Source organism: Battus philenor, unplaced genomic scaffold, assembly GCF_028537555.1.
Source record: "Battus philenor isolate CCGP_79_NKW_IND1 unplaced genomic scaffold, ilBatPhil1.0.hap1 SCAF_1, whole genome shotgun sequence".
NCBI lineage: Eukaryota > Metazoa > Arthropoda > Insecta > Lepidoptera > Papilionidae > Battus > Battus philenor.
In genome coordinates, this window is record NW_027181661.1 from 8,776,847 (window position 1) to 8,804,252 (window position 27,406).

The following is a 27,406-nucleotide window of genomic DNA, read 5'->3' on the forward strand; positions in this document are numbered from 1 at the left end:
AACGCATTCGAGATATGTTTATTTTTTTATTATTTATTACCAGTATAAAAACTTGCAACATGTAAAAACTTGGGATTGCTAACTTTAAAAAGTGATCAGTAAAATAAGTAGCGTAAAGCGATTTTAACTATTAATATTAGACTAAAATATTTAATTTAGTTTGAGACACCTTGAGATACATACATACGCCAGATTTATTAACACTATTTTTTTCGACAAACTAGTAAATAAATTAGAATTTTTTATTTTTAAATCCATACTTAAATTAGCAACCCCTTTTGTTATATCACATTTAACAAGTAACAACAGACATTCGAACATTGTATTATGATGATTGGACGACAATTGTATATAGAGAAAGAGGTAAAATCTAATAATTATAACACATTTTATTATATACGTAATATTTGTAATATTAAAGTACCAAAAATGCACAAATATATGCGTCTATTGCATTTTATTCTATCTTATTCAACACGGAATTAATTAAAAGTTGATTAATATTAAATATCACTCACAGTTATGTTAAATAAGATTGTATAATGGTATAAAATACTCTAGGTTGTAAAGGTCCTGGACTAGAAATAAATGTCCATATATATTCTTCTTACACACATTTTAGACCATTAGTATAGTTAGCATCATATATAATTCATATTATCAAGGTTATATATAATCATACATATTTGATATATTGCTTTTTAAAATTACATGTATACAGAACACAAAAGAGTACCTGAATCGATAAACGACAACCCTACTGTTAAGGTAATACAAAATATTAAATACAAGGATGAGTTTCTACGTAAAAGAGAAAGCAAGCAAGTTACATAATAGATTGTAATTCTATCTCAATTACACCTCAAAAGATAATTTCATTAATGTAATGTAAAAAAAATAACGACATTCAGCTACCAAGGGATAGTTTGGGTGTAGATAAATAAAAGTATATTCCCGACCCTATTTCTTATTCTATACATAAATATTTTCGAGGATCGTTAAGCAAGAATTTCTCAGGTTTGACAGTTTAAAGGTAACATACAAAAAATGAAAAAAAAAAACATGTCAGATTTAAATAGTGGATAGACAAAATATGCAGTCACATGGTACTGGTATGTAATATAGGACTTTTTTCTATGGATTACTATTATTTATTACAACTTACGCGATAATACTACATTAAGTTAGTAACTTGGAACACTCAGTTTCTCTTACAAGTCTTAAAACTTTTAAAATCTACCATCGAATTGTGTTATGATAATACATATGAATGATTTTGGATGATCTAATCCAATGTAAATATTATTCACACTAAAAGATTTTCTGATTTTTGATAAACTACTCCTGCCAAGGCAGACAATGCATGGAAGCCCGGTAGTATTCGAAGCACAAATTAACATTAAATACTTATTCAAAAGGCACCAAACCAGTCATATTTACAATACAATATAAAAAGAACTTTACTAAATTAAGGCACTGCGGGAAAATGCCGTGCTCCAAACTGCTATATACATATACGTTATTACGTAAAGGATGGCAAAATAAAACAAAGGAAAATAAAAAGAAAGTAAAATAAATCAATTATATAATTTATTTTGACTAATTCTTATCTCTGGAAATAAATAACATTTTAATAAACAAAAAAAATAGGATTACTATGTCAAAAAAGGTTACAAATTTTTACAATAAAAATAAATTTCAATAATTTGATGATATTTATGAATAAAAGAGTAACCATTAACATCAACATCTTGAGGTCCAATGACCTTAAAAGCCGAACTAAGCGGAAATTTTTATACTGGATTAAGTAATTCATTCTTTAAAATTTCTTCATAAATTATTTTAAATAGAATTATATAAATTATATTAATTATAATATAAATTTCATTCATTAAAATCATTTAATTGGTATTAATAAAAATATCTTGTCTTTAATCTTTAATAATTCACAAGGTAAAAATGCTGTACATTTTTAGAGGATTTCGTCCAATGGTCAATAAATTATCATAAACTACAGGAGTTTATTAAATATTTAATGTGATTTAGATGTCACTCTTTACTCCATAAAAATTAAAAAATAAAAATTCATTACACATGCTCATTAATATTCATACAATAAAATTCATTAAATAATTACAATTATAATGTATATTCATAACAAACTTGGCAAAATTAATTATAAAAATTCATTTTCACACTATCAACATTACGTATAACGATTCACTTCTAAATATTACAACACAATTTTACAATACAGTTTTAACCTACAAGTTACAATATAAATTACTCAATTACTTGCCTTACAATATTTATTTCTTTCAAATCAACTTATTATTTAAATTAATACAACACTGAACTTCCCTAACCTAAAGACACAAAAATTCATATATCTCTGACATGATATAACGAAACAGTAAAAAATCATTTGTTAGATTCAATTTTTGCTCAATGGGGTGTATAAAATAATGAATAATAAAGTGAATGAAAAAGAAATGTATAAGAGTAAGTGACCTATAGTTTGAAAAATATATCACGAAAAAAAACGAGTATGTTAAGAGATTGGAGGGATTAACCAATGCCGTTTTAATGCAACAAAAAAATTCTACAGCGCGAGATGGCAGCAACTTCAAAGCACGAAGTTTAAAGAGATGGTTGTGGACGAGTTGTAAATTAATAGGGCTAAAGCTAATAGGAGCAAACACTAATTTAACTACCTCATTGAATTTACGGATTCCAAACGTGGTCGCTTACGGTAGGCTTTATAAGGCCCGATGTCACCCAAAGAGCAATGGAACCGTCCGAATCCGCAGAAGAACCAATGTTACCTACTTAGCTCGAATAATTGATCGTCTGTAGTGGCAGTAAGTGGGCAAATCGCTCAACCTATTGCCATTAACCAGTGATCTCGGTGATCTTGCAATGGGCTGAAAAAAGAGAGATAGAACTGGCGATGGCACCGCATTTGTTTTCTTTTAATGACATATATAAAAAAAATATTATTGTAAGTATAAGTTACAAATGTTACACGACACAGCGCAAGTCAACAAGCAGGCGGGCTAATAAATTAATATAAAAATCCATAACTATCATCACTAAATAATTGCACTAATAGACATGACAACACATAACCCTACTTAATAATTACGGCAGATTTGTTTCTAGCATGGGCATATCTCAAGCTTGTGGAGAAAAAGCAACAGATGTTAATTTTAATTAACTATTGATAAGAGAACCAATTGTTAATTGAATTAACATAGAATTAAAAAAACATAAAATGATATAAAACCTGACTTGGCCACCTACACCCCTACAAAAAACTCACTCTGTTTGCGTCCTTAGTTAACACTATTTAAAAATATCAAACGTGTAAAAATCACTACCTAAAGGGTACTCGAATTTTTCATTAAATAGTCGCTGTAATCGTTATCTTCAAAAAGTACATTACATTTCAATGAATTGGCCTCAAACAATATGTACAAACGGCTTCTTTTTTATCAATAGGAAACAATCGTATGCGTTACACGCTTATACCACAATGCGGTTCAATGCAATTGCAGCTCAATGTTCTCTTATTTGGAAAGTTTGCTGATCACTCTGATGAGAGCGCCATTTTCATCCTTCAAACGTTGGTTCTCTGCCTGAAGAGTTTGGTGGTTCTAGAAATATAAAAATCCAAGTCAGAAATCATTGCGAATTGGTCGAATTATTGTCTAATTTTCTGATTAGTTGCGTCAGCAGTAACACTTTATTACACGGAAAAAATATACAACGTTATTTTTATACAATAGGTTTGAATTGAAAAAAAAATATAAAATATAATAATAATATAAATCAGAAAGATGTGAGCAGATATCTCTATATAACGATGTATGTTTATAAAACGCGTTTGTTTTTACAAAGTTATTTGTAACTTTGAATGTAAAAATTTTAATTTTTGCACGAAATATTTTAATTGTTATTTATCCTACCAACAGCTAAAACTTAAACAATATTTATTTATGCGTGACAGAGTTATTAAATGGTTTTTACATAGATTTCTCAAATTGTAGTAAAAACATTCAAGCAATACCTACTTAAAAATACATATTTCTAAAAACATATTTTTTGTATTTAAGGTTTCGAAACGCGAGAAGTGCTCTTTGTAATTAAGGTTTCCATTATTTTACACAAGTTTTAATTAAAAATTATAAGCTAATAAGTCCATTTTTTTAGAAAAGATGTTTACTTATCAAGTACAGGCAAGCAAAATGTTTCTGTTATATTTAAATACATATTTATGTTCTTGATATCTTATACAGAAAGAAAATTTTGATCTATTACTAATTATAGAACCTTCTTTCTTCCTTTTATCATGTATTATGACAGTTTTACACATAATTAAATGAAGATATTTTGTTATTAATTGCCCAATAGCTAACATATATGAGTTAAATGAACATTCGACATTACACATACCTGTAAAGTACTTACTAAAAATTTGGACTTTAATTTATACACTTGTTATATATATTTCATATTTTGTCAGTCTGAATACATGCACCACACAATTGACAAATAACGCATACTCTCCTGATAAGTTATTATGCATTTTAATTACTTTAACATCATTAATTGCTCATGTGTCAATGTGTTAAATATTTATTATTTTTGTATACCAATTATGGGTACGTTTTGCATTACTACTGAAAAAGTATATTTTCACATAATGTTTAATATTTCACTTTAGCGTTAGGCTAAATATAAACGGTAGAAATGTCTTAAAATTTAATATTTATAAATTCTCACACACATAAAGGTATGATTAAATAAAGCCTCCGATCGCATCGAAAACTAAGAATTGGCTCGCATAACAACGTTATCTGGAGACACAAGGCACAGGACCGGCTACACCACTCAGGACGGTGTAAATGCTTTGTTCGGGCGAGCAAGATTAGGATAAACATCGCGTGGTGCGCCCAAGTTTTGTTGCACTTAAAGAATGGCAGTATTTGTGACTGAATTAAAAGTTAGCCTCACTTGGTCGCCCGCACAACGTAGGCACGGAACAAAACATGCGCGCGGCACACTGTTAATGTATCAGAGGGTAGTGGTGGTGGGAAAACGCGGCAAAGGTACGATACGCGAAATGGTGTGGTCAACGGTCGAGGCTTCAATAAAGTATCCGATAATACTTTACCTATCACATACAACGTACAGAATGTTTATGCAATAACAACACAACTCCTACAACATATTATAACAGTTTTATTTTATTGTTGTAAGTAATGGTGTAAATGATGACGAATAGTATTTAGAACAGTTCAAGACAGCCATCCTCCGTGACCATACCATCATGTGACATTGAGCGTTTGCTCAATCTGACATTTTACCTATTTAGTGGCCGAGTTGGTCAATTTGCTGACGACTCGCGTTAGGGCACGGTTTTCAGCTCTCAGCCTTTCGTTCTCGGCTTTTAGTTTTTGCAATTGCTATAAAACGAATACCACATTACAACTTGTAATCGCAGTTGAGAGACGACGTCGCCACCGCATTGGCGGTAGCCATATGCGCCCGAACCAAACTAAACAATCTGATACACAAATGGGTTACACAGATTAAATATATTATACTAGTGTTCTCGCTGTATGTGTATTAGTCGTAAATATAAGTTGGCATTTAATACCTTAAGTTCTTCTTCCATTTCTGATAGTTTTCTCTCCATGGCTCGTTTTTCTCTCTTATCTATTTCTGAGAGTGAGTTTTGATTCTGAAACGACCACGAAAATAAAAAAAAATTAATTTCACAGACATAGTAACAACTTCGCTATGAAAATGTAAAACATAAATTACTACTATAAACACACGCTATTTAATGCAGAACATTCGCATCACAGCAAACGCAATGACAATGCAGACATTAGAAGCCAAAACTTGCGCCAATTTGTTAACACGCAAATGCGTACATAATTAGTCATAAGCGGTGGGCGGGGATTAGTCAAAAGGTTTAAAATGGGGCCACATCTGTTTCAAGATTATGTCCACTGCGTTGAGTGTTGCTGTCGAGACATACTCCTCAAGTTGATTTACTTAGAAGACATAAGTTTGTAGCGAATTTAAAAAGACGAAGCAATATAAATAACGTACTTTACCGCTTTAACGAACACAACACAACTATAATTGTGTTTAAGAACTCAAAAAAGCTTTTTAAGTTTCATTACGGTAAATGGTAAACCTGACGAAAGCTAAAAAACATTTAAAACAGTATTGTATTACATACAGATGCGGTGCCCTATTGAGACTAATTAATACAAACAAATATCAATCAACAAGACAAACATGTTTGATATTATGCTGAGAGTTGCGCAACACTATATTATGATCTACATATAAATAATAAAAGACGAAACTTATAAATAAAAGCTGAAAGATCAAAATAATTACACATTGACATAAATAAATTTAAAAAAAATATAAGTGATAAAGCATTAATATTGCATGGGGCTAAACTGGGATAATTAGCATTCATATGTACCACTTGTGACAGCCTGCTTATAGTGGCGCTAGCATCCTGCAGCTGCTGCTCGGACGTGGCAAGAAGGGCCCTCAGGCGACGTACTTCGCTCTGCGACGCTTCGTACAGCGCTTTATAGTCTTTTTCTTCGTTTTCTTCTGTTCGATCGCTACCAGACTGTAAGATAATTAAAATTTGGAAAATAGGTTAACGATTCACATAAATAGTGTAATTATAATGTTCTTTTAAATAATAACATAGACGTACACAATATCCATCTGAAGCAAGAGATGTGAGGCTAAAAGATCGTGAATTTAACGCAGTTTCCGAGTCAAGAGACGTAAGCGAACGCGACCGTTCCTTGTCGAGGCCATTGTTTCTAGATTTTGAACGTGATTTACGTTCCGGCCTCACGGGTGGCAGGTCCTGCCGTTCTGTTGTTTCTGTTGTTTCTGTAGCTATTGGAGTTTCCTGCACTTTTGCGGGAGGTACCGGCTTTGGTTTAAAATTCTTTTGACTGGCTAGTATTTTTTTATCCAACTTCTTTAACACTGGCGTCATCAAATTTAATGAACTTAACATCGCACTACTCAAGTACACACCGCCGTAACCCGAACTAGTACCGCCATAGATACCCAGATTAGAAGGGCGACTAAGGCCAACCGTGTAAGGATTGTAGTTTCTGTAGGTATTAGAACCGTAACAATTAGAATAATTGTTTACATAGGGGCTATTATATTGACTGTTATAAACAGAACTCAGCACGCTGGGCGAACTTCCATAACCGGAGTTGAGACTCCTCGGCCGCGAGTATCTATCCTGCTTACGACTCATCGTGGTTCACATATCACTATAACACGATAAGACGCAAATAAGACCGCGAGCGATTGCCACGCGACATCAGAACACACTGAATGTTTTTCGTGTCTTATAATCTACGCGGTGTGAAAATATTGTATCCGCCCACACCTAACAAGTTCGTAAATTTGTGCGAGACGATACCCGTGACGCAAAGGAAAAATCAGACAAGAGGGCACGCGAGAAAGCATCACCGGTAAATATAATGCTCCGAGACGGCAGCGGGAATACTCGCCGCGAACCGTCAGCGATGCAAGGACATGCGTCCTCACCACGCGCATACTTGGAAATAGAAATCACATAACGTCTATTATTATCTTATTAGTCAACAATCGGTAACGGACTCAATACCGAAATACTCTCGCTTTACCCGATTAATAGCGTACAACGTACCAAAAGTTCCATAAACAGAGTGCATCGGAAGTATTAGTGACCATTAAAAACCTAACAAAAATGTTTATAACGATTAACAATATGTTGGGATTAACTCCTCAGCTTCTTGCTTAAAATCTGGTGTCACTGACTATATAACCTTTCGTATATTGCAGACGAAAATAAAAATCTATTTTCCAGTTCACTCATTCTCGTTCAAAATATCGCTGACCCAAATACTGACTCGGAATTTACAACAATACGAAACATTAGATACGACTAAATATATCACTAAAAGTTTTAGTGACCGTAAAATATTAGTGATAATTAAAACATAACAACTTTTTGTTTCGTCAGATTATATTTTTAACAAACAATTATAACATAAACAAAATTATAGATATTTAATAATCTTCAACAGTAATCAAAAAAAAATTAGTTATCGTCACAAGCTTCGAATAAAAATACTTATTTACTTTAATATTCAGTTTTTATGGTCCAAATTACCAAAAAATATTACAATCAATTTTTTAAAACTATAAGCGAACGTTTGCTGCACTCGCTGCTTTAAAGTTTTCGGGTTCAAAAAATTACTGGGGGAACAATATAACTAAAACCTACTTCAAAAGAAAAAAGTCGCCAGAGTATTGAAGCTAGATTATTTAGTCTGTTTATAAGTATTAATTTACAGATCTCTGTAAGGCCATAGCAGGCAACGAAATATTAAAAGTAATTTTAATATAATATATGGATTTAGATGTCATTATTTTTAAAATAAATTTCTGGATATATTATTAATATTTTATTAATAATTGGCATTAGACGTCATAAGCATGTATTTTGATAGATCAGATATAAATTTCCTTTTGTACAAAACTTTTTGGTGTTTCGGGTAGCTATTTTTAAAGTAGTTAACAAACAGTTTGTAAAAAAGTGATGCAAAATGCTATCTCCCAAACGTAACACCGCAAAATTATTTTAACTTAGAGCCAGAAAAAACATTTTGCTGAATAATTAATTTCAACTAAATTTCAAGTGCAAAGGCACGCTTACGCTGATATTGATACATACATGCACTGCTGTCTTTCAAATTTATGGGACGTTTAGTAACAACTGGATTCAAGCCAATGTATGACTTTGTACCGTAGCGGCAACATTTGAATACTGTTAGACCAGTGCCAAAATCTATTTCATAATAATTACCTTAACTAAACATTATGGTAACGTTCACAATGTACCGAATTTATAAAGTATTAATATTAATTCATGAAAATGTTTGAATCTTTTTCAATTACTCGTCTCATTTTTTTATATTCTAATAGACAAAAGTAAACAAGGATTGATATAATTATCATTCAAATGGTTGTCAGCTTTTCCAAATATTCCCTAAGTTTTTTAAACCGAGCGCTAGATCGCGTCGATTTTGCGAGATGTGTGCTATTCGACGGTGCGATGTAACGCTCAAAATACACCGCTCATTGTTTGCTTACGTCAACACCGTGAAATGATGTAAGTTACCTAAAATGTCGTGTGATGTGTGTTGAGCAATAGTGTTAGCGAATATTTTCCACGCTGTATTAGGATTAATTACATTTGAAATATAATATTATTTTAAAATCAAAGGTATACTTATTAAGGTTGATGGTTATTTTAATAGCGTTATATTTTATAAAAATAGTACCTGACACCGATACAATTATAATTAATACTATAACGTTATGAAGTTCAAGCCAAGGACATTTAATTAAACTTTGTGAATCCTAAATTGTTTCAAAAGTTAAATTTAAAAGTATCGATTTTTGCATGTTTAGATATAGTATTAATATCGCGAATTAATTTTTCAGACATTATGATAACGCGCATCAATAATAAATAAATATTTATAAGTTCGCATTTTAAGTTAATAGTAAATAAAAACTTCTCTCATAATATACGTGAAAGGGTTATATTCGCCTATTATGCCGCTATGAGCAGCCAGGAAAATAAAAGCTGTGATAGGATCTCAACTTGTTTTAAAATAATTTTTATTACATTAAACATACCTGTGGACCATTTTCTACGTCACCGTCGCCTTCTCCTCCTGCACCACGTTCGTTGATAATATCCTAAAACACAAAATCAAAATAAACTCTATTCCAGAATATGCGATTTTCGCGATTATTTAATGATAGGTATCTGTGACGAAATCGCGGGACTTCATTATAATAACAACCGACAATGTTATTCTCTAGTTTTTGTTTAATGTCGTTGCCGTTGACCTTGTGGGGCTGTTGCAGCCTCGTCAATCTCAAGGCGAGATCATGCAATGTTATTACTACTAATACTTTCATAGCGATTTTTTCTAAAAAATGTTTGTTTTTCTTTAAAAAAGGTACAAAACCAAACGTTGACCCAGTTACCGCTATTTCACATATAAAGAATTTATAGAGGCATATTTCGAAACTTGTCATTATCTGGTGATAAATCGAAATTCATTTCACAACCGTTAACGTCTGATAGGTTCAATTATACCGGAATACGTCTATAATACATAGTACATATCTTCTTTAGTACATAGGCGTTTATTTTACTTGCACCTGTAACATTTTAAGTAACCTATCAAAAACGAAGGTGTTTTGTCCGGTTAAAAGATTTTTATAGAAAAAAAGGATTACGTTTAGTGCGTGGTATTTGAGGATAGCGATTGTTAGCAAACTCATGTGTATACGCGCTGTAAAAATAAGTTATATCGCTCTAATCACATTAAACTCATACATAAATTCAGCCGCGGGAGCAGAGGACTTTCCTTTAATGAATATTCAGCTCCTTATAACATCTGTAGCAATTTAGTTCAGTTCGGATTGATGCAATAAATACTGGCTTAGAGCTGCCGGTAGAAATTGAGCTAACAAAGCACAGATGATGACATGATCTTTTTTACGATTTGTGATTGTAGCCGGATCTTTGATGGTGTTATAGGAACAGTACAAAATTAATCTGGGATTTGTTATATGTTTGGAATGTGGAAACTATATAAAGAGATCAAACTAGTAAAAAAGTATTGCTATGGTGTTAACAATCAGGGCAGCTTCTAGTCAACAAGAAAATGTCTTCAAAGCATAAGACAGTTGTAGATTTGACCGGATCCTTTTGTCATGGATCCGATCGGATCAATGTTTACACACAAAACTATATTATGAGATGATTAAAGTTTATTGCCAACGTTGCTGCTGTTTGAATGAATTTTGGAAACATAAAATTTTTAATTTAAAATGCATTCATACTCACATCCATATCTACATGGCCCACACCAGTGGACCGTCGCTTGGGCCGACGCCGACGTTGTATTACGTTGAGGGCAGCTTGCGTACTCGCTGGGGTAGCGTTGTTGGTGGATTTGTTGTCAGAACTACTTTCGCGTTCTTTGTCTTCTATGACACAAAAAAATCAGTTCAATATACCCATAATTAATATTATTACTTCATTATCGAAAAATTAAAAAAATTACCAGTATGATTTTCTTCTTTAGGCGAAGTTATGGTAGTACTTGTGGTGGTAGTTGCGGTGGCAGCAGACAGAGGACGTCGCAACGGCAGCGTGACTGTCGCTTCAGTTACGGTACTTGATGTCGTCGAACCCGTCAACGATGTTCTTGAGATTACTCGGCCTGCGTCCTCCAATTCGAACTAATGAAGTTATTCACTTTGTTATTCCCTTTCGAAATAAAATACTCTTTTTTATGATTTTCAATATTTTTGTGATATTTGTTCGCATACATTGCTTCTAAACGACAAACAAAATAGTCAGGATAGAATAATCTAGAAGGCTAAAAAACGAGATGTATCATCAAATTATTTTGATTTTTTCTTTGATATCGCTCTAAGGAATTTTATTTGACAATATTCGAAATTACCATTTATATATAAAATATCTACGAATAGAATCTTTTCAGACTATTATTCCTCTTTATATGACTAAAGATATATAAAGAAACAAAATAAGAGAATTTAAAACGCTAATAGGGTTTAAAAGGAATTTTGTCAGTATCAAGTATCTACATAGGCATTTATAATAAATTAACTATATTTTTTTAAATATATTATCATAAATAAACCAGAAACCTAAAGCAAAAATAAATTAAATTTAATTGGGACTTGCAACGCACATATTCATTTGAGGTCTGCATTCATTCATAAATTAAATATATATTCTCAGCAACTATATATATACTAATGTAATAAATACAATTAACTACAGTATACCAACAAAGTTAGGTATTTAGTAAACACAGTAGTAATACTTCCCCTATTTATGAATCCTCTTTTTATCACTTTAAACATTTAATTAAGTATATTATGCTTGTACATGTTAGTAAATGAAATTTGGACTTGATGAGTTTCTGTCAGCACATTAGAATTAATCAACGGAAAAAGATTTTAAATATAAATAACACTATAAAAATCGACTGCTGATGGCGAAAGTTTCTACTTATGTGTACAGTTTATATTATGTTTGACCAATAACAAATAAAGCATGCTTCTGTGCAGTAAAAAGTTAAAACTCAACTAATGGATTTCATAATTCAAAAGCTATTTAAAACAAATAACATGCACACAAAAATAATTTTAGTAAAGAATTACAAAAGCGGTTAGTTTAAGGTCTAATTTTGTCCAAACATGCTATAATTATAATAATATTTCACAAACATAATGACAATACACATATATGTTTGTTTACACATACAAATATACACATATATGTTTGTTTGTATGAACAGAATATGCCCAGATCAAACTAATGACAGTTACAAAACTGCAGTCGAACAAACATGCAGATGTTTATAATAACATTTCACATGAACTTCAAATATAGATTTCAAACAATTGTTATAATGTTGTGAATTAAATATTAAAATAATAATAACAACTTTACACCAGTAAAATGTAATAATGACATGAAATGCTTAAAAGGTAAGAAATAACTTAAAACTATGCATAATTATTTAACTCACAACAGTATACAAAATTATAATAACACTTATTAATTAAATAAATTAAACATTTAAACAAAAAACAATGATTTTAACATTTGCCTAGTCCTTTTTTCACACCATGCGTCAGTTATGGCACGATAAAGCATTTTTATCTACTGTTTTTAAACGAAATATATTGTAGTATATTTGCAGTTAAGGGACAATAGAATGTAATAAATAACGGCATTAGAATTTATGTTAAATGATTTCATCACATTCTAAAAATGTCATTCTTTTTTTTTATACTACAATGAAATCATTATTATGTTTAATCATAAACATTTTGTCTCTGTATAAATTGTTTTCACAATATAACAATAAAAATGATAGACATGAAAATCACTAAAATCGGAAATCAAATTTATCCGCTAGATGGCTAGAATAATTAGCATTTAAAGACAAAAATTTTAGGAATCAAGAAAAGCACGTGAAAACTCGTTTAAAAACAATAAATTGTAATGTCTTATTTATATGGATATCATACTATCTATGTATAAAATGATATAAGTGTTTAAATTAACCTAATCTCGGAAAAATAAATATTAGTTATTTAAAATAAAACATTAAAAAAATATTGCAAAATGCCATATTGTTATACTCTATTTGATGATGAATATTCCCTATTCCAACAACTTTATCCTGGTCATCAGTCCACCTTGTTTGCGTACGTCCTACGTTGCGCTTGCCGGTTCGTGGTCTCCACTTCATAAAGTCAAAATCCTAGCTGCCTAGTTCTACGCGCTATGTGACCTGCCCATTGCCAACTTGCCGATCTGGTGGGCTGTCTCCGTTACTTTCATTCGTCTGCGGATCTCCTCAGTTCTCTCCACAAATCTCGAGTACAGTCCTCTCAATGGCTCGTTAAGCGACTTAGTTATTGCTTAGGTCGTTAGAGGATGCTGGAGGCAGGTTGACCGGTCCAATAGGAAATCCATATGAAAGGCCTATATCCAGTAGTAGACGTCTTATGGTTGAAATGATGATAATGATTCTCTATATCGATAACAACACAACGAATATTATAATGCATAAAAGAAATTTATAAAGACATATGATATCCATATACTCGAGTGGGTCATTAGACCTTGTTGGTGGGGTCGAGCCGAAGCCGCCATGAAGGGCGTCGCTCGCTGTTCGCGGCGATGGTCGCCGTGGCGGTCGCAGTGGCGCACGCCAACGCTGCTGTTACAGCAACCTCGCCGCCGACATGCGCGCGCCTCTATACATTGTTTTGGGGGCAATGAACCAAAAGCGATGCTTTTCCAAGAGATTATTTTTAACATTTAAAACTGTATAGATTTTTAGAAAAAAATGTGTTAATCACTGACCCCTTATTAAAATCAAATGCAAAACAAATATTTATAAACCTTTCTTTTACATCAAGTAAAGTGCTAAAACATGAATTTAATGAGTACATATTGGCTTGAACAGGAACAGGTCTCATGGGGAAATGTTGCGAGACATAGTTTACTGTTCAAGACACTCCATCTCATTTTAAGAAATAATAATGTACAATTTATTTCTCTGAAAAATTACAGTGTATTTACATAATGATGCATGATCTTTCAGAAAAGTAAATTGGTTTGATTAAAAGAAAGGAATAAACAATCAAAACAATGGATGACAAGTAAAAATTCCTGTTGTAATTAATTATTGTGAATACAACATTTAAAGATAATGGACTTAGATATCCAGTCCTTGGTATTAAAATTTTGTATATTTTTTGATATCGCATAATTTAATAAAGGATCTCAATATCGAAAACCAAAGTGCAAAAAGTTTTATAAAAATTACATTATGTACAAAAACATAAAATGACAATGTATGTATTCAGGAAGAAATGTTAACACAGGAATCACACTAAAATAATAAAAAAAAATCTACATCTAAAGTCAAACACTGAAATGCTGAATGTTGCTACAAGAAAACTATTAGCTTGTTCTTTTTTCTTTTTATATCCTGCTCTTGCAGTATCAATTAAGAAATGGTACTGACTGGTAAAAACTGGAAATGGTACTGATGAAGCAATTTTTTGCACATAAGTCCTTTGATCAATGCAATAGAAATTTTATGAACGGTAGTTACAGTGAAGTCTAATTCTGACTTATTTGGTGACCGGCGAACACTATTTTTTAACAATAAAATTCAAAAAAGTAAAGACAATATAACATTGAAACCTCAGTATGAAATATACTTAGCAGACAATGTCACTACTGCATACTGTGAAATATTAAGATTACTTATTTTATATATTACTTACCTCTCCTATGTAACTAGCTTTATGTATGACAGTAAAGCTAAGTATTTTTTCAATTAATTAAAATGTTTATATTACGTCTTCTTCATATGTATCTAAATTTCTATAAAAACTTTAATATATTTACCGAGCTATTTTCGGAATCCATCTTCTTGGGAACGGCGGGCGTCGTTTCAGTACCATTGCCAGTTCTTTTCTTTACCAGCTGTTCGGCAGACTTGATTTCATCAAGTGTGACGCCTTGTGTGGAGCGCCGCGTTTCACGTACTCTTTTAGCGTGCGCTTTTCTTTGCGTTTCGCTCTCTTCGTCCCGAACCGGTGGCACAAATGACCTTAAAATATAAAAATGTATTTACCACATTGTTTACATTAAGCATACCTTTTTTTAAAGCATCTCTTGTACATTTGCTAACACAAATACATGCAAAAATTAAAATCAATCAGCACAAAAATGTATCAATTAAAAATAAATATTGGAGATCATGCACATTTAAATTAATATAATATCTAAGGTGCATTAATACGCCAACGCTAACGTCCCAGCACAACAATGGAGTAAAGGTCACTAACATGGACTCACACAAATATTTACTTGAACACCAAAATTGATCTCTCTTATAAAGATTGTGGAATACAATCACATTTGAAATAATACATCTGTAAGGGTGTGTTATACCTTTACAGATGTGCAAGGCAACATAACAAAACAGTGCATAGCATTTTATCAACAAATAAGAGTGTCAAAAACTTAGATATGATCACAATAAGAAAACCGTCTTTTTTATGCCAGATCATGGAAATAAAATTCATCTATGTAGGTATTATGCCCGTGTATCTATAAAGAAGCAAAGCTCAAAACTATAACTGGTTTTAAAGAACATGAAAAAAATTTAGTCTTATGTTTGAAAATGCATGAGATTTGCGTGTAAAGAGATTTCGAATAAATGTCTTCTAAGAATGTATATTGTATATAAGAGAATCGAAAAACGGATCCAGGATACACAAGTAATGTGTACTACTCCAGCACTAATTCTTCCGAATTTAGCACAACATAAGCAGCATGCTTGATTTTTCTTTAAGAATGTATATGAGAGAATTATGAACAGTTTTAGTGTCCAAGTAAACTTAAAGCTACAAGTGCATAGGTACTTGAAGAAATTCTTGAATATGTTGCCGGGTGACAGTTTCGAGGGCGTGGCCGTAGTCGAAGTCGAATAGTTACTATTCGGATCTACGCTCTCCGAGCTGTCATAACATTCACTGATTAAAATAGAATTACTAAATTCGTTTCTAACATCATGAATTGTTTCTACATTATAAATCAATTTATACTTTGGAACTATTTTATGGTTTCAGCATGCGTTTGGTTCGATGATTTCTAATTACCATTAAACTGTGCAGTACTTGATAAAAAAAATTCCATTATAAAAATTAAAACTTCTATTATATATTACTACCATTTACATATCAAAGTACAGCAACACATATTTTTAACAAAAAATTATTAGAAATTCTGATATTTTTCAACTGCTTCAGTACTCCATTTGTTAAACATGACATTTAATTATTAATTAATATTTGACTTATTTAAGAGCAAATAAAAGGTTTGGTTTTAAACTAAGAATATGTTGCTACTGGTGGCAAAAAATCTAAATATATTTATGAATCCAGAAACATGTAAATATATACCTTCGGACTGTTGTTTGATTTGTGGTATTTGTTGTAGGACTATTTGCACTTGGAGATGTGTTCCATATGTTTGTATCCCTTTCTTTACGCTCCGTTGGGCTCATTCTGAATTAACAAATTGCTTTAATTAATAAACTTACATCTATTAAAGCAGCGGCCCTAAGAAATTACATGATAACCATAGCTTAATGGGAGGGCATTATGATAATAGATAGGAAAATAATTAAAAATGTTTGCAACAAATGAAGTTGTAGAGATAATAGTCAAAATAAGCGGCAAGGCGAACTTATGCAAAAGTATTAATAACAATAACAGATGTCCAAGTTAATTTAATGGATATCAAGTTTTAATGGATGTATTATATTAAAATTGATGTCTTACTGTCACCAACAACCCATATGTTTAGAAAGTAACAGCTGAAATATTATTTTTTTCAGTAACTTTTAGAAACCATCTTTATTATTGTCAAATTGGTGAAACTATGCAACTGTATAATAAAAGTTGCTATATGATAATGATACTGCAACTTTTATTATGGGTCGTTGATAACAGCTACATGGACGCGCAAGGCACCTGATTTTGACATCTTCGTTAGTACTCTCTGACGCATTGTTAGTAGCCTCGCGACTTTTTCTTCTGAGTTCGATGGCAGCTAATGAGGACTGCGGCACTGGCGGTATAGACGGACACGACGAAGCCTTTATTCTTGCTGTGACGTCGCGATAACGTTGATAGAAACTGTTCACAGACAACCATGCTACATACTATGTACAGTAATTATGGGATTTAGACAAAATGACATCTAATATTACATTAATAATTACAATGTAGAGATAATTCCATACAAATATAGTATACACACTGTAATCGAAAAATATTTACAGATGGTGGCAACTGTTCATCAAAACTTTCATTACACTCAAAACATTTCTTTTCAAAATGATTACATTAATGCATTTAATACAAATGAGGCTACTATGAGTTATTATGAATATATTGATAATACAAAACTGTTACTCATTTGTGATTCTGCAGACATTCACAAACATTTTGGTAATACTACACTAAAATAAATATGTGCATGTAAGTTAATTACATAGTAATTAAGTCCAAGTTTGTGAGATTGTTTTATTTATACCAGGTTTGTGAGATGTGTTTTATTTATATTACTAGGTAGTAGTTAAGTGTTTATGTAGAAGCAACCTCTGTAATTGTGTCATAGAATTCACCCTTTATTAAGACATTAAACTCACCTTTATGGCTTTCATAATGGATGTTATGGTCACTTGTTACAATATATTGTGTATATAATAGTACTACTAAAATTCAATAATGAAAATAATTGTTACTGAAATTAGTTGTTAATAGCATTTCAAAAGCATTGTGGGTAATGATTTAACAGAAACAATAGAAAAATTCCTTTTTATTGATTTTTACTGTGCATATTATACAAAACTATTAGATAAATAACATTACGTTACTCATCTTAAATCTTAAAATGTTATGATGTTATTGCAGAGTTTAATTGGAAACTGTAATGTTTTTGTTAAAAATTTCAATAAAGACATCCACTTACGTTTTGTCATTCTCAAAGCTGTGAGTTCGTCGCAGCATTGTGTCGTTATCCATACTATTAGCCGATTTGTTTTCGCCTAAAATATCAAAAATTTATGTTTAAGAATCAGATAGGAATGTTGCAAAAACCAATAAATATAAATTTTTGAACTTCCACTAATAATCAGAGATACAAAATTTTGTGTTATTTATATAAATGGAAGTTATTACTCCAAAAGAAAAAAATATGACAACTTTCATCATCACCATAATTGCATATATAGTATGTCTATTGTTGGACGCACATAGATTTGTCCCAGATATAGTTCTTTCAACCACGCCTATACAAAGTCTCAAAACTTTAAAACCCCAGCAGTCATCTAATCTATGTACTATGTGGCCACTTACTACCACTAAAAACTGCCTATCTGCACCCTAAGTTTAAGTTTGACAATTCCTTACGAGAGTCTGCCAGTTTCCGAATAGATGTCGGCCACCGCCATGAGGGGCCTGCGTCAGTAGTGGGTGGTGTTTCTGTGGTTTCTGTGATTTCAGAAGGTGGACCTTTTGGAGGTTTCCCTTCGGCTATCTTTGTTATCCCTGGTGCTGCAGGTATTTTATCTGCAAAATGCAATGATATCAGGAAATGAAATACAAACAAGAAATATTTTACTATTCTTAATGATTTAGATTAAGAATTATTTGAGATTTAATTCCTGCAGCTTTCATTTATCATAGCATATGGCATTTTTTAACAGAAGAAGTTTTTCACACTATTTTTTAATTGTCTCAACATAGAAGAATGTTAAATTTGTTATTCTTGCATAAGAATGTATGCAAAACTAAATCATAGATCATTTTTTGGTACCTAAACACAGTACTAATCTCGGATGCAACTCTCCCTTCCTTGTCAAGGCTTACTGCCACTTAACAGATGGCACAGCCGGCTCCACCTCGATATTTTCTAAGACGAGACCAAATCGTTCAGAAAAAACATCCAGGTTTTGTAATGTAAGAAACACTGATGTTAGTAAGCTTATACATAAAAATAGGCAAAACTGTTACTATTGTATTTAGGTAAGTAAGAATGTTGTGCTCATCTATTGTTGATGTATGGACTGGTTTTAATATTAAATGAAGTGACCTCCATACTTATTTGTTTTTACATTGCTGAATCTCCAAAAATATATTATACTAATAGGACTTGGATATAAAAAGAACAAGTTTTTTCGAGCAGATATTTACTTTTGTCTGTATAATTATCATTTGTATAATATATTGTAAACCTGAATAGTGAGAGTTAATGTATATAAAAGAATTAGACATATATTTTATATGGGGAGGCTCCCTAGGTAGACCGAGGACATAGTTAAGCTCATAGGCAGTTCCTGGATGCTGGCAACATCAGATCAGGCATTGTGGCGATGGGCATGTGGCTTTGGGTGACATCTATCTTTTAGTGGCATTTTTGACCAATATAATAATAATGACTATTAATATATCAAATATACTTAGTTGTATCTTGTTGTTGAAACTAGCTTTTATAGCAAGAAAACATACCATTGACATTATTTTCCGTTTGTAAGTCGACGCGTTTCACATCATGGCGCGGTTCGCTGCACTTGCGTTTGTTATGATTGCTTAGGTTATTGTTATTGTTATTTTTGTTCTTAATACCAGTAGAGCCTTTAACTAAAACATCTGCCAGCCACGAAGATATGCTTGGATCAACTAAATCCATACATGTTTGACCCTGTAAATAAAATGGATTATTAAACACTTAAATTATTTACTATTTCTTGACTAAAATTATTCAACAGAAACGTTTAAGGCTTCTATAATGAAAATACCTCAGTAGAATTCAAAAAATATACAAAATAAATCATGGGAAAAAGTATTTCAGTATCTAGATACTACTTATTAAAAATAATAATTTACCGTTAGAAAGGAAACGCCTAATAAATAAGCTGTGATTCTTGCTGAAGGAGCAAATTCTATTCCATATAGACTTTGTAAACATTTGTAAGTCTACATAGGACACAACACCTAATCAAACTGGTTAACAGCAATGTTTCTGTATTGAATATTATCCACATGAATACTCTCCCTCTAGCAGAAGAGTTATGTTTTGCCTTTAACTGTGGAAAACCAAGAAAGTGACATAATATACTCTCTTTTTTTTTTAAATGAAATAATGTAAGAATGTGTTCATTGATGAATAATAATACTGTGGCCTTTCTCATTCATTAGTATCTTTAGTTAACTAAATATTTTTAAAATCAAATTGTGTTATTATTTTAAGATTAGGATAATAAAGTTAAATGAAGAAAAAATATAAATGAATGAAAACTTACAGAGTAATTCTTTAAATTTGGATCAGCTCCATATTTCAACAAAAGAGCGGCGGTTTCTTTCTGCCCCCATAACGCGGCTGCATGCAATGGTGTCCAACCCTCATAATCTACGCAATCTGGTTCGACATGACACTCTTCAAGGAGGGTTTCAGCAACCTCGACATAGCCCTTCGCAGCAGCGACGTGAAGTGGCGTAGCTCCGGTCTTTAGATCTCGCACTTCTACATAGCCGTTTACGGCCCAATGCTGAGCATCGTTCATCAAAGCGTACACTTCTGCGTTGCGACACTTGTTACAATCCACACCTAGAAACAAAATGTTGTAAGAATCTTTTTCGTTATGGGTTTCTACTTTTAACTTTATTTATGTTTATTATTATTTACAAGTAGAAATCTTTTATACATACACTTCAAATGTTATTGAAGTCGGTTACACAAACAAAGAAATAGATAGTCAATTAAATAAATTTTATTATAGCATTAAAGAGTTTTTGGTTGATCAAATCGATCAATGTTATTTACATCATTGACATAATAATGTATACATAAACCTTTGTTAAATTTGATTTGAAAAAGAACAACTGTTAAGTTTCTGGCCGGCTTTTCTCAACAGATCAGCATTCCGAACAGATGGTAGTTACTATTGGAAATCTTAAAACTAGCGATTTAAAAGCGCGTGTAAATGCCTTCTTGAATAAAGATCGTCTTGTAAAATTTATTAAGACTATTTTACAACAATGTTCTAATCATAAATATCAGACTAAATCATCCCAACACATCATTTCTAGTTCAAATATATTGACCATTGCATAACCGTTAATTTTAACAAGGCGATTAAGGAAATCACTTTTATAACAAAAATTTATCTCATGCATTTTTCCTCAAAACTAGCGTAACTTACAACTAACGCACAAATCTCGCTGTTTAAGAAGAAATTTAAAATAAATCATGAAGCAGCTCCTACAGAACCATTTTTGTTTGATGTTGTTATTAAATAAATATTCATGTTACAAAGAGGTAATTTTTATCCTTTTGAGTAGAATTTTGTTTTAAATTACATTTTATTAGTGACATAACATAATATTGCTCAAACTCTATTTCAGAAATATTTTGGTTTTGTCTAATAGAGAAATGATAATCTGTAACTGGAGAAATTATTTATGCAAATACCTCCTAGCGCATTATTAGTTACAAGAAAGAGTAAAAACGTATTTAAACTTTAGAGTTGAGTTTCTCATTTTTAAAGAATATTATTCTACATAAAAAGCAATCAAAAAATCAATAACCTTTCTCTTCAATTGCCTTCTGAAGCAATTCGGACATGGCGTCATGATTTTCCGCAATGTCGACCGGCAGCTCACCATCGTAGTTTACAGCTGCGACATCTGCACCGTTCTCCAATAGATATCTGAAAGCGTACAGATATTAATAAATTAAAATTTTAAATTATAATTACATTTATCAGAACAAAATTATTAAAATTATATATATTTAAAAGCTTATAGGAAACTAGCTCTAATACAACTGTTAAAGAAATGTTATATTAAAGTAAATTTTTATTCTCGACAATTTTTAAATTCATTATAACCAATATAAGTAAAAATTCATATTCAAAGTTTACTTCTGCGTGATAACGTTTAAAAATATTCGTAATTTACTAAAGAAATACTATGGCATGCACTTGAATTTTCTCAAGTAGTACTCCAGTCATTTTGGTACAGAAGCAACAGCACCAAAGAAAAATATTTCTATTCATTATTATTTGTGGATATTTTGGAAAATTAGTAGTTTTTTACCAATGAAATGTCTTTACTAGCAAACCAATTTTAAATTAAAATTATATATCTATATAAGTAATAATTTTTTTTAAATACAATTAAATAAGAAATCCATAACAGTAATTATTTCCTAAACAACGATACATGGCTAATATTAGGCAAAACATGAAACGAAACCCTTTGCTGCCCGTGATGTTGGATTAATTCTACTTTTACAATCAGACGTCCCTCACATCTTTTTTAATTTTTTTGAGGCATAAATATCGTCTAACAATATTCAAAAGTAAATACATGACATAAAACTACTTGTCACTCTACTTTCAAAATAATGGGGTAATTCCTTATTCTTATACACATAGTTTTATCAAAAATCACATAATAAACTATATCAAAGTTAATAAAGATTGTTTACGATTTTATTGCTAGTTTTTTTCTTTATAAAATGTATGGTACTTCTTATACGGTGTTATAAACAACAACAAAAAATTATTCACTCTGCCAAATGATAAGAAAACATTGATAAGCACGGAGAAAGGTCCTAAGCCTTAACGGTAATATATTCCAGTTCATACAAATGTAAGCGGCTTCGAGTCATACATCATTGGGACTTTTTATTACCTATTTCCTAGGATTTTTTTTAATATCACAAAAACCAAATTAATTTTTATTTCGCAATGTGTATTATGTTTGTAAACATAGGAACAAATGCTGCATGCAACATTTAAGTACCGTAGTGAGTGAACGATTGGTAATGATCTTTCTATTTATAAAAATATCGAAATTATTGGTTGTTAAATATTGATAATAAATTATTAATGTATTATTGTTAGCAGAAAAGGATAGCACGTCCTTATTAGGAAATGATTTCTATAGCCGTATTCTTTGGCCGTGTTTTTGTCGACACGACATCCCGAAAGTCGAAAACATATCCTAGTCTCACGATGACGCGACATTTTAAAAGTACATCATTGACTTAACGTCTTAATTCTTAGTTCCTTCCTTATTCGGAATAGTTTTCTCAATTCTTTCTAACCCGGTTTTGTACAGGTAATCGCTGTACTATAGCCCTCGATAAAATAGTTCTTACCCTTTTAGACATTGAAAATGCATCTGTTACTTCTAGATTACGTTCTACTCAGCGTGCTGCATACTATCAACCTCACTCCGGAAATAATTGATTGGTTCCGTTGTTACTTAATTGGTCTTCGGCATCATATGCATGTTGCATGATTGCAACATTCTCTATCTGTGAACTTATTTCTTTACATCGTTTGTATCTACAAATAAATTATTCTACTTGGGTAGATGGAAACTATTGCTGAAAAAAGATCTTTTTCACGGTTATTTTCGAGCAGGATTAATGGTAAATCCAAGATCATCCAATCCCAAGTAATTCTATCGAATACCCCATTACAATAGATTGCTTCATAATGGTTTTTAGAATCAAAGTTAATAGTATTCTCTGTGTTCTATTACGTACTTAATACTTATGTAATCCCCTTTAGTGCCAAAGTTAAATACTTGATGCAGTTTCATGACAAAAATACGTCTTGGCATCTATAAATTCAAGATGGATCAAAAATAGTTTGCAGCATTTGGATATTTGCGACAGCTTTGTATTTTTCTTCCTATCTTTAGAAGAACTATACTTTTACAAACACTGATTTCATCGATGCACAAGTAATAACGATTTGTATACTACCATTTGGACTACGTAAGTATGACCATGCCTAAGACTTTCTTTATTTTTTTTAAATAACTTTCCAATAAAATATGAATCCTTACCCTACGTTGATGCATTTTATTTATCAAAACTTAGCGCTATGTAGCGCGTGTATTAAATAAAGAGATCTTATTTAAAACGCGCTCAATTTTTTCACAACGCACATTCTTGATCACCGAGATCATTCATCTCTCGTAAGAAGTTACCAAACATTCTAAACAGTTCCTTTGCAAGTCATTTACTATACATTCTGCTCGTCTATGGAATGAGTCACAAGTTTCGATTAGAATGACCAAATCTCTTTGGACTTTCAAAAATTTTCTAAATCATCGAAATATTTTTGACACATATTTTTGTTTTAGTATTTTAATATTTATTTATGGATATTTTTATAAAAAATGGTATATGCATTTTGTTATAAAATATATATGTATATATATTATTTGAACCTTAGATAGGTTCAAATACATCCTACTACATTTATAGATTTCTTTTTCTTCTCCGTTCATTCTATTTCTATACATATATACATAGGAATATTCCTTTCGCCTAGTAGAGATCAGCTAAAACGATCCCGCCCGCAAAGAAGGTTTAATTAAGTTCGCGATATAAAGGATATTTCATTTGTTTCACATCTCTATAAAACCTTTGTATGTGTACAAATAACTTCGGTGGTCTATAATAAATACACAACTGTACTGTGTAAATAAAAATACATGTCCCAAAATATTAAATGCAAGAAACAATGTCATATCAAAAATACGGACTCTATTATTACTAATTTCATTATTACTGACTAATTTCAAGATATTCTGATGAAATATGAGGAATGTTAAGGTTTATCAGCGAAATGCACGAATGTATGGCAGTTAACAGGTTGTAGTTTTCGCAAAATATATTTAATCACAAGAGACTTATTCCGTCACCTATATTCCTTTTAACATAAATAAAAAAAGATCCTCATAGCACGTAGGATGCTGACATCTTACGTGCTATGAGCACGACTAATCGTGTAAAACCGAATAATTTAATGTACTTCAGTGGCTAAAATAGCTAAAAATGTATGATGAACCGAGAAATTTAGTCGCTAAAATCGCAATCATTTAGTTAAAGTAAACAAATTCAGGTCGAATATCTCGTTATATTATTAAACATTTCACCTGCGCAGTTGAAACACGTTTTTTATGCACCAGACACAAAGTCCATCCAATTCGCAAGCGGTTAATAATTACCTTGCTATGCTTATAAATCCACACGACGCCGTCGCATGCAGGGGCGTCCAGCCCTCGTTGTCACCGCGGTTTACGTCTGCACCATGGCTAACTAAGAATTCAACCATGTCCAAGTTGTCGTCGATGCATGCCTAGAAAAATCATACCATAGCATCAAATAAAGGGGAAATAAAGTCAAGGAACACATCTCATTCAGGGCAAATATATTCCTAACAGATAACTTTGTTAAGGCTATCAGAAGTCGCTGGATGCAGACCGCTTCCAACCGGACCTATTGGAAATCTTTGGGGGAACCCTATATCGGTCTGTGTCTCTAGGCTGAAATGATGATAATGTAGTTCTGGTACAGCTTTCGTTTTTTATGAAGGCGATTTATTTATTGAAGCAATTTACATCTTACTACTAAAATGAATTTGAATTGAGAAATGTAAACAGCTGAATGGAGCAATGCAATGACAATGTAAACAATAAAGAATAAGTTTAATGCACGTATATTACAATCATTAGTTTTTTAACATAATAAAAAGTTTTCTTCTACTTATATTCTTAAAACAAGTCGTCACTAGAACGTTACGTTACCTGTTAGAAATTAATTAATATTATTACAGTAGATAATAAAATATTGCAGATAACTTCTTCATTATTCTATCTAGATAGGAGATTGTCCAAAAGTAGAGTGGAAGTAAAAGTCAGGGAAAGACAACATAGTTTGTATTTAATGCAATTAATTCTAATTTTTTCGCATATGGCAGACCGCACCGATTTGTTACATTAAAGCCGTATTGTGAACAAAACATCTATTAGCCATTAACACATTAAATAAACAAATTCGCAATAAAAGAAGATTCGCTAAGCAAGCTTTAATAATATGTATGTAATATAATCTTTTCATTGAATTCTAGTGCATAGAAGCATTTATTTCGTAATTGTGTTGTTGCAATACGAAACCAATACCTTGTCAAAGCGACGGTCGCTCATGTGTGGTCCTGCTAGAGCCGTTTATTAAAGAATGTGTCCAATCCACATTATTAGTTATCGCCACATAAACAGTTTTGTTTATTAACGATGCAGGTGATTTGGTTTTCGAAACTGATATCTTCTAGTTCATGTTATTATTTAAAAGCACTTTTACTTTGAACTGTGTGCATAAAACAGCTATTTCTAGGTTAACCAATAACAGTAACCTATTTTATTTTTTTTACAATGGACCATTCTGGGTATTAAATAATGAAATAGCTTTTGTCGTTACTTCTTCAAAGCGCATCGTTTGCGTACAATATAACATAAATACAGAAAATATTTTTTTTATATATAATACACATTCGCCGCAGCAGTAAATAATATTATTTTTTCCCCGCAATACACCTCAATAATGCTGTCAATAGACATTTATTACAAAAAAGATCTGTTTAAGATACAATTCGAATGTTCTGATAATGGAAATCCACAAACAAAACATGTTATAATAGCTCGAGTAATTTGGTTAACTTTTCGAATAATCTTTATACTAAGTAGTATATCTGTGGTGAAGGCCCATGTCCAACACTAGACATCCATCCTGTGGCTGAAATGACGATGAGGAAGTAATATACTTCGTTACTTTATTGGCAAAGCCAAAGAATGTACCATTTAGCGTTTTTAACGTGTACTTTGCACTCTAAACTCCCCGTCAAACCGCCAGCATTATCAAAAATGCCGGATGCGAGCAATATATTACTCTACTAAGTACAATGAGCTCACACAATTAAATTGTTTCTAAATAAATAACAAGTTATATTTTTATGTTTCTATAACAAAACTAGGTTACATCATAAATCGCAGATTGATTTATATGCTTTTTTTTTTGCTTATATACATCTTAAGATAGGTACAAGGTATAATATCAGCAATGCCCACAAATAACAAAAAAAAATCGAGATTTAAGTTTTTGAACCCCTGTCCGCTTTGTCAATTATGAACTTATATTCTCTGTCTTATAACTACTATCTTTATTTTATTTGTTATAGAGATATACTACATATTGTACACCTTGCGGTCAACTAAGGCACAGAGCAATAACAGGTTTATGCTTGTATACAATTACATTAAA

At 31.5% G+C, this 27,406-nt stretch overlaps 1 protein-coding gene across 6 annotated transcripts in view; it reads right to left on the reverse strand.

The window, feature by feature from the left end:
- Positions 1-1,609: 1,609 nt before the first annotated feature.
- The window catches only part of LOC137929592 (protein phosphatase 1 regulatory subunit 12A-like), a 33,205-nt gene continuing 7,408 nt past the window's right edge, over positions 1,610-27,406 (reverse strand). The window contains exons 2-19 of one of the 6 annotated variants that reach the window (XM_068772737.1): positions 25,318-25,448; positions 21,871-21,992; positions 20,586-20,890; positions 19,792-19,984; positions 18,694-18,852; positions 18,254-18,329; positions 17,251-17,415; positions 16,678-16,782; positions 16,138-16,233; positions 15,116-15,320; positions 13,816-13,950; positions 11,208-11,385; positions 10,988-11,127; positions 9,763-9,825; positions 6,512-6,667; positions 5,663-5,746; positions 5,370-5,468; positions 3,569-3,656 (exon numbers count right to left, since the gene is read on the reverse strand). In XM_068772737.1, coding sequence (XP_068628838.1) covers positions 5,370-5,468; positions 5,663-5,746; positions 6,512-6,667; positions 9,763-9,825; positions 10,988-11,127; positions 11,208-11,385; positions 13,816-13,950; positions 15,116-15,320; positions 16,138-16,233; positions 16,678-16,782; positions 17,251-17,415; positions 18,254-18,329; positions 18,694-18,852; positions 19,792-19,984; positions 20,586-20,890; positions 21,871-21,992; positions 25,318-25,448 — 2,412 coding nt within the window. In that variant the 3' untranslated portion in view covers positions 3,569-3,656. Of the gene's footprint in view, positions 3,657-5,369; positions 5,469-5,662; positions 5,747-6,511; positions 6,668-9,762; positions 9,826-10,987; positions 11,131-11,207; positions 11,386-13,815; positions 13,951-15,115; positions 15,321-16,137; positions 16,234-16,677; positions 16,783-17,250; positions 17,416-18,253; positions 18,330-18,693; positions 18,853-19,791; positions 19,985-20,585; positions 20,891-21,870; positions 21,993-25,317; positions 25,449-27,406 lie in introns of all 6 variants that reach the window. The other 5 variants (XM_068772655.1, XM_068772814.1, XM_068773050.1 and 2 more) reach the window with 5 other exon arrangements.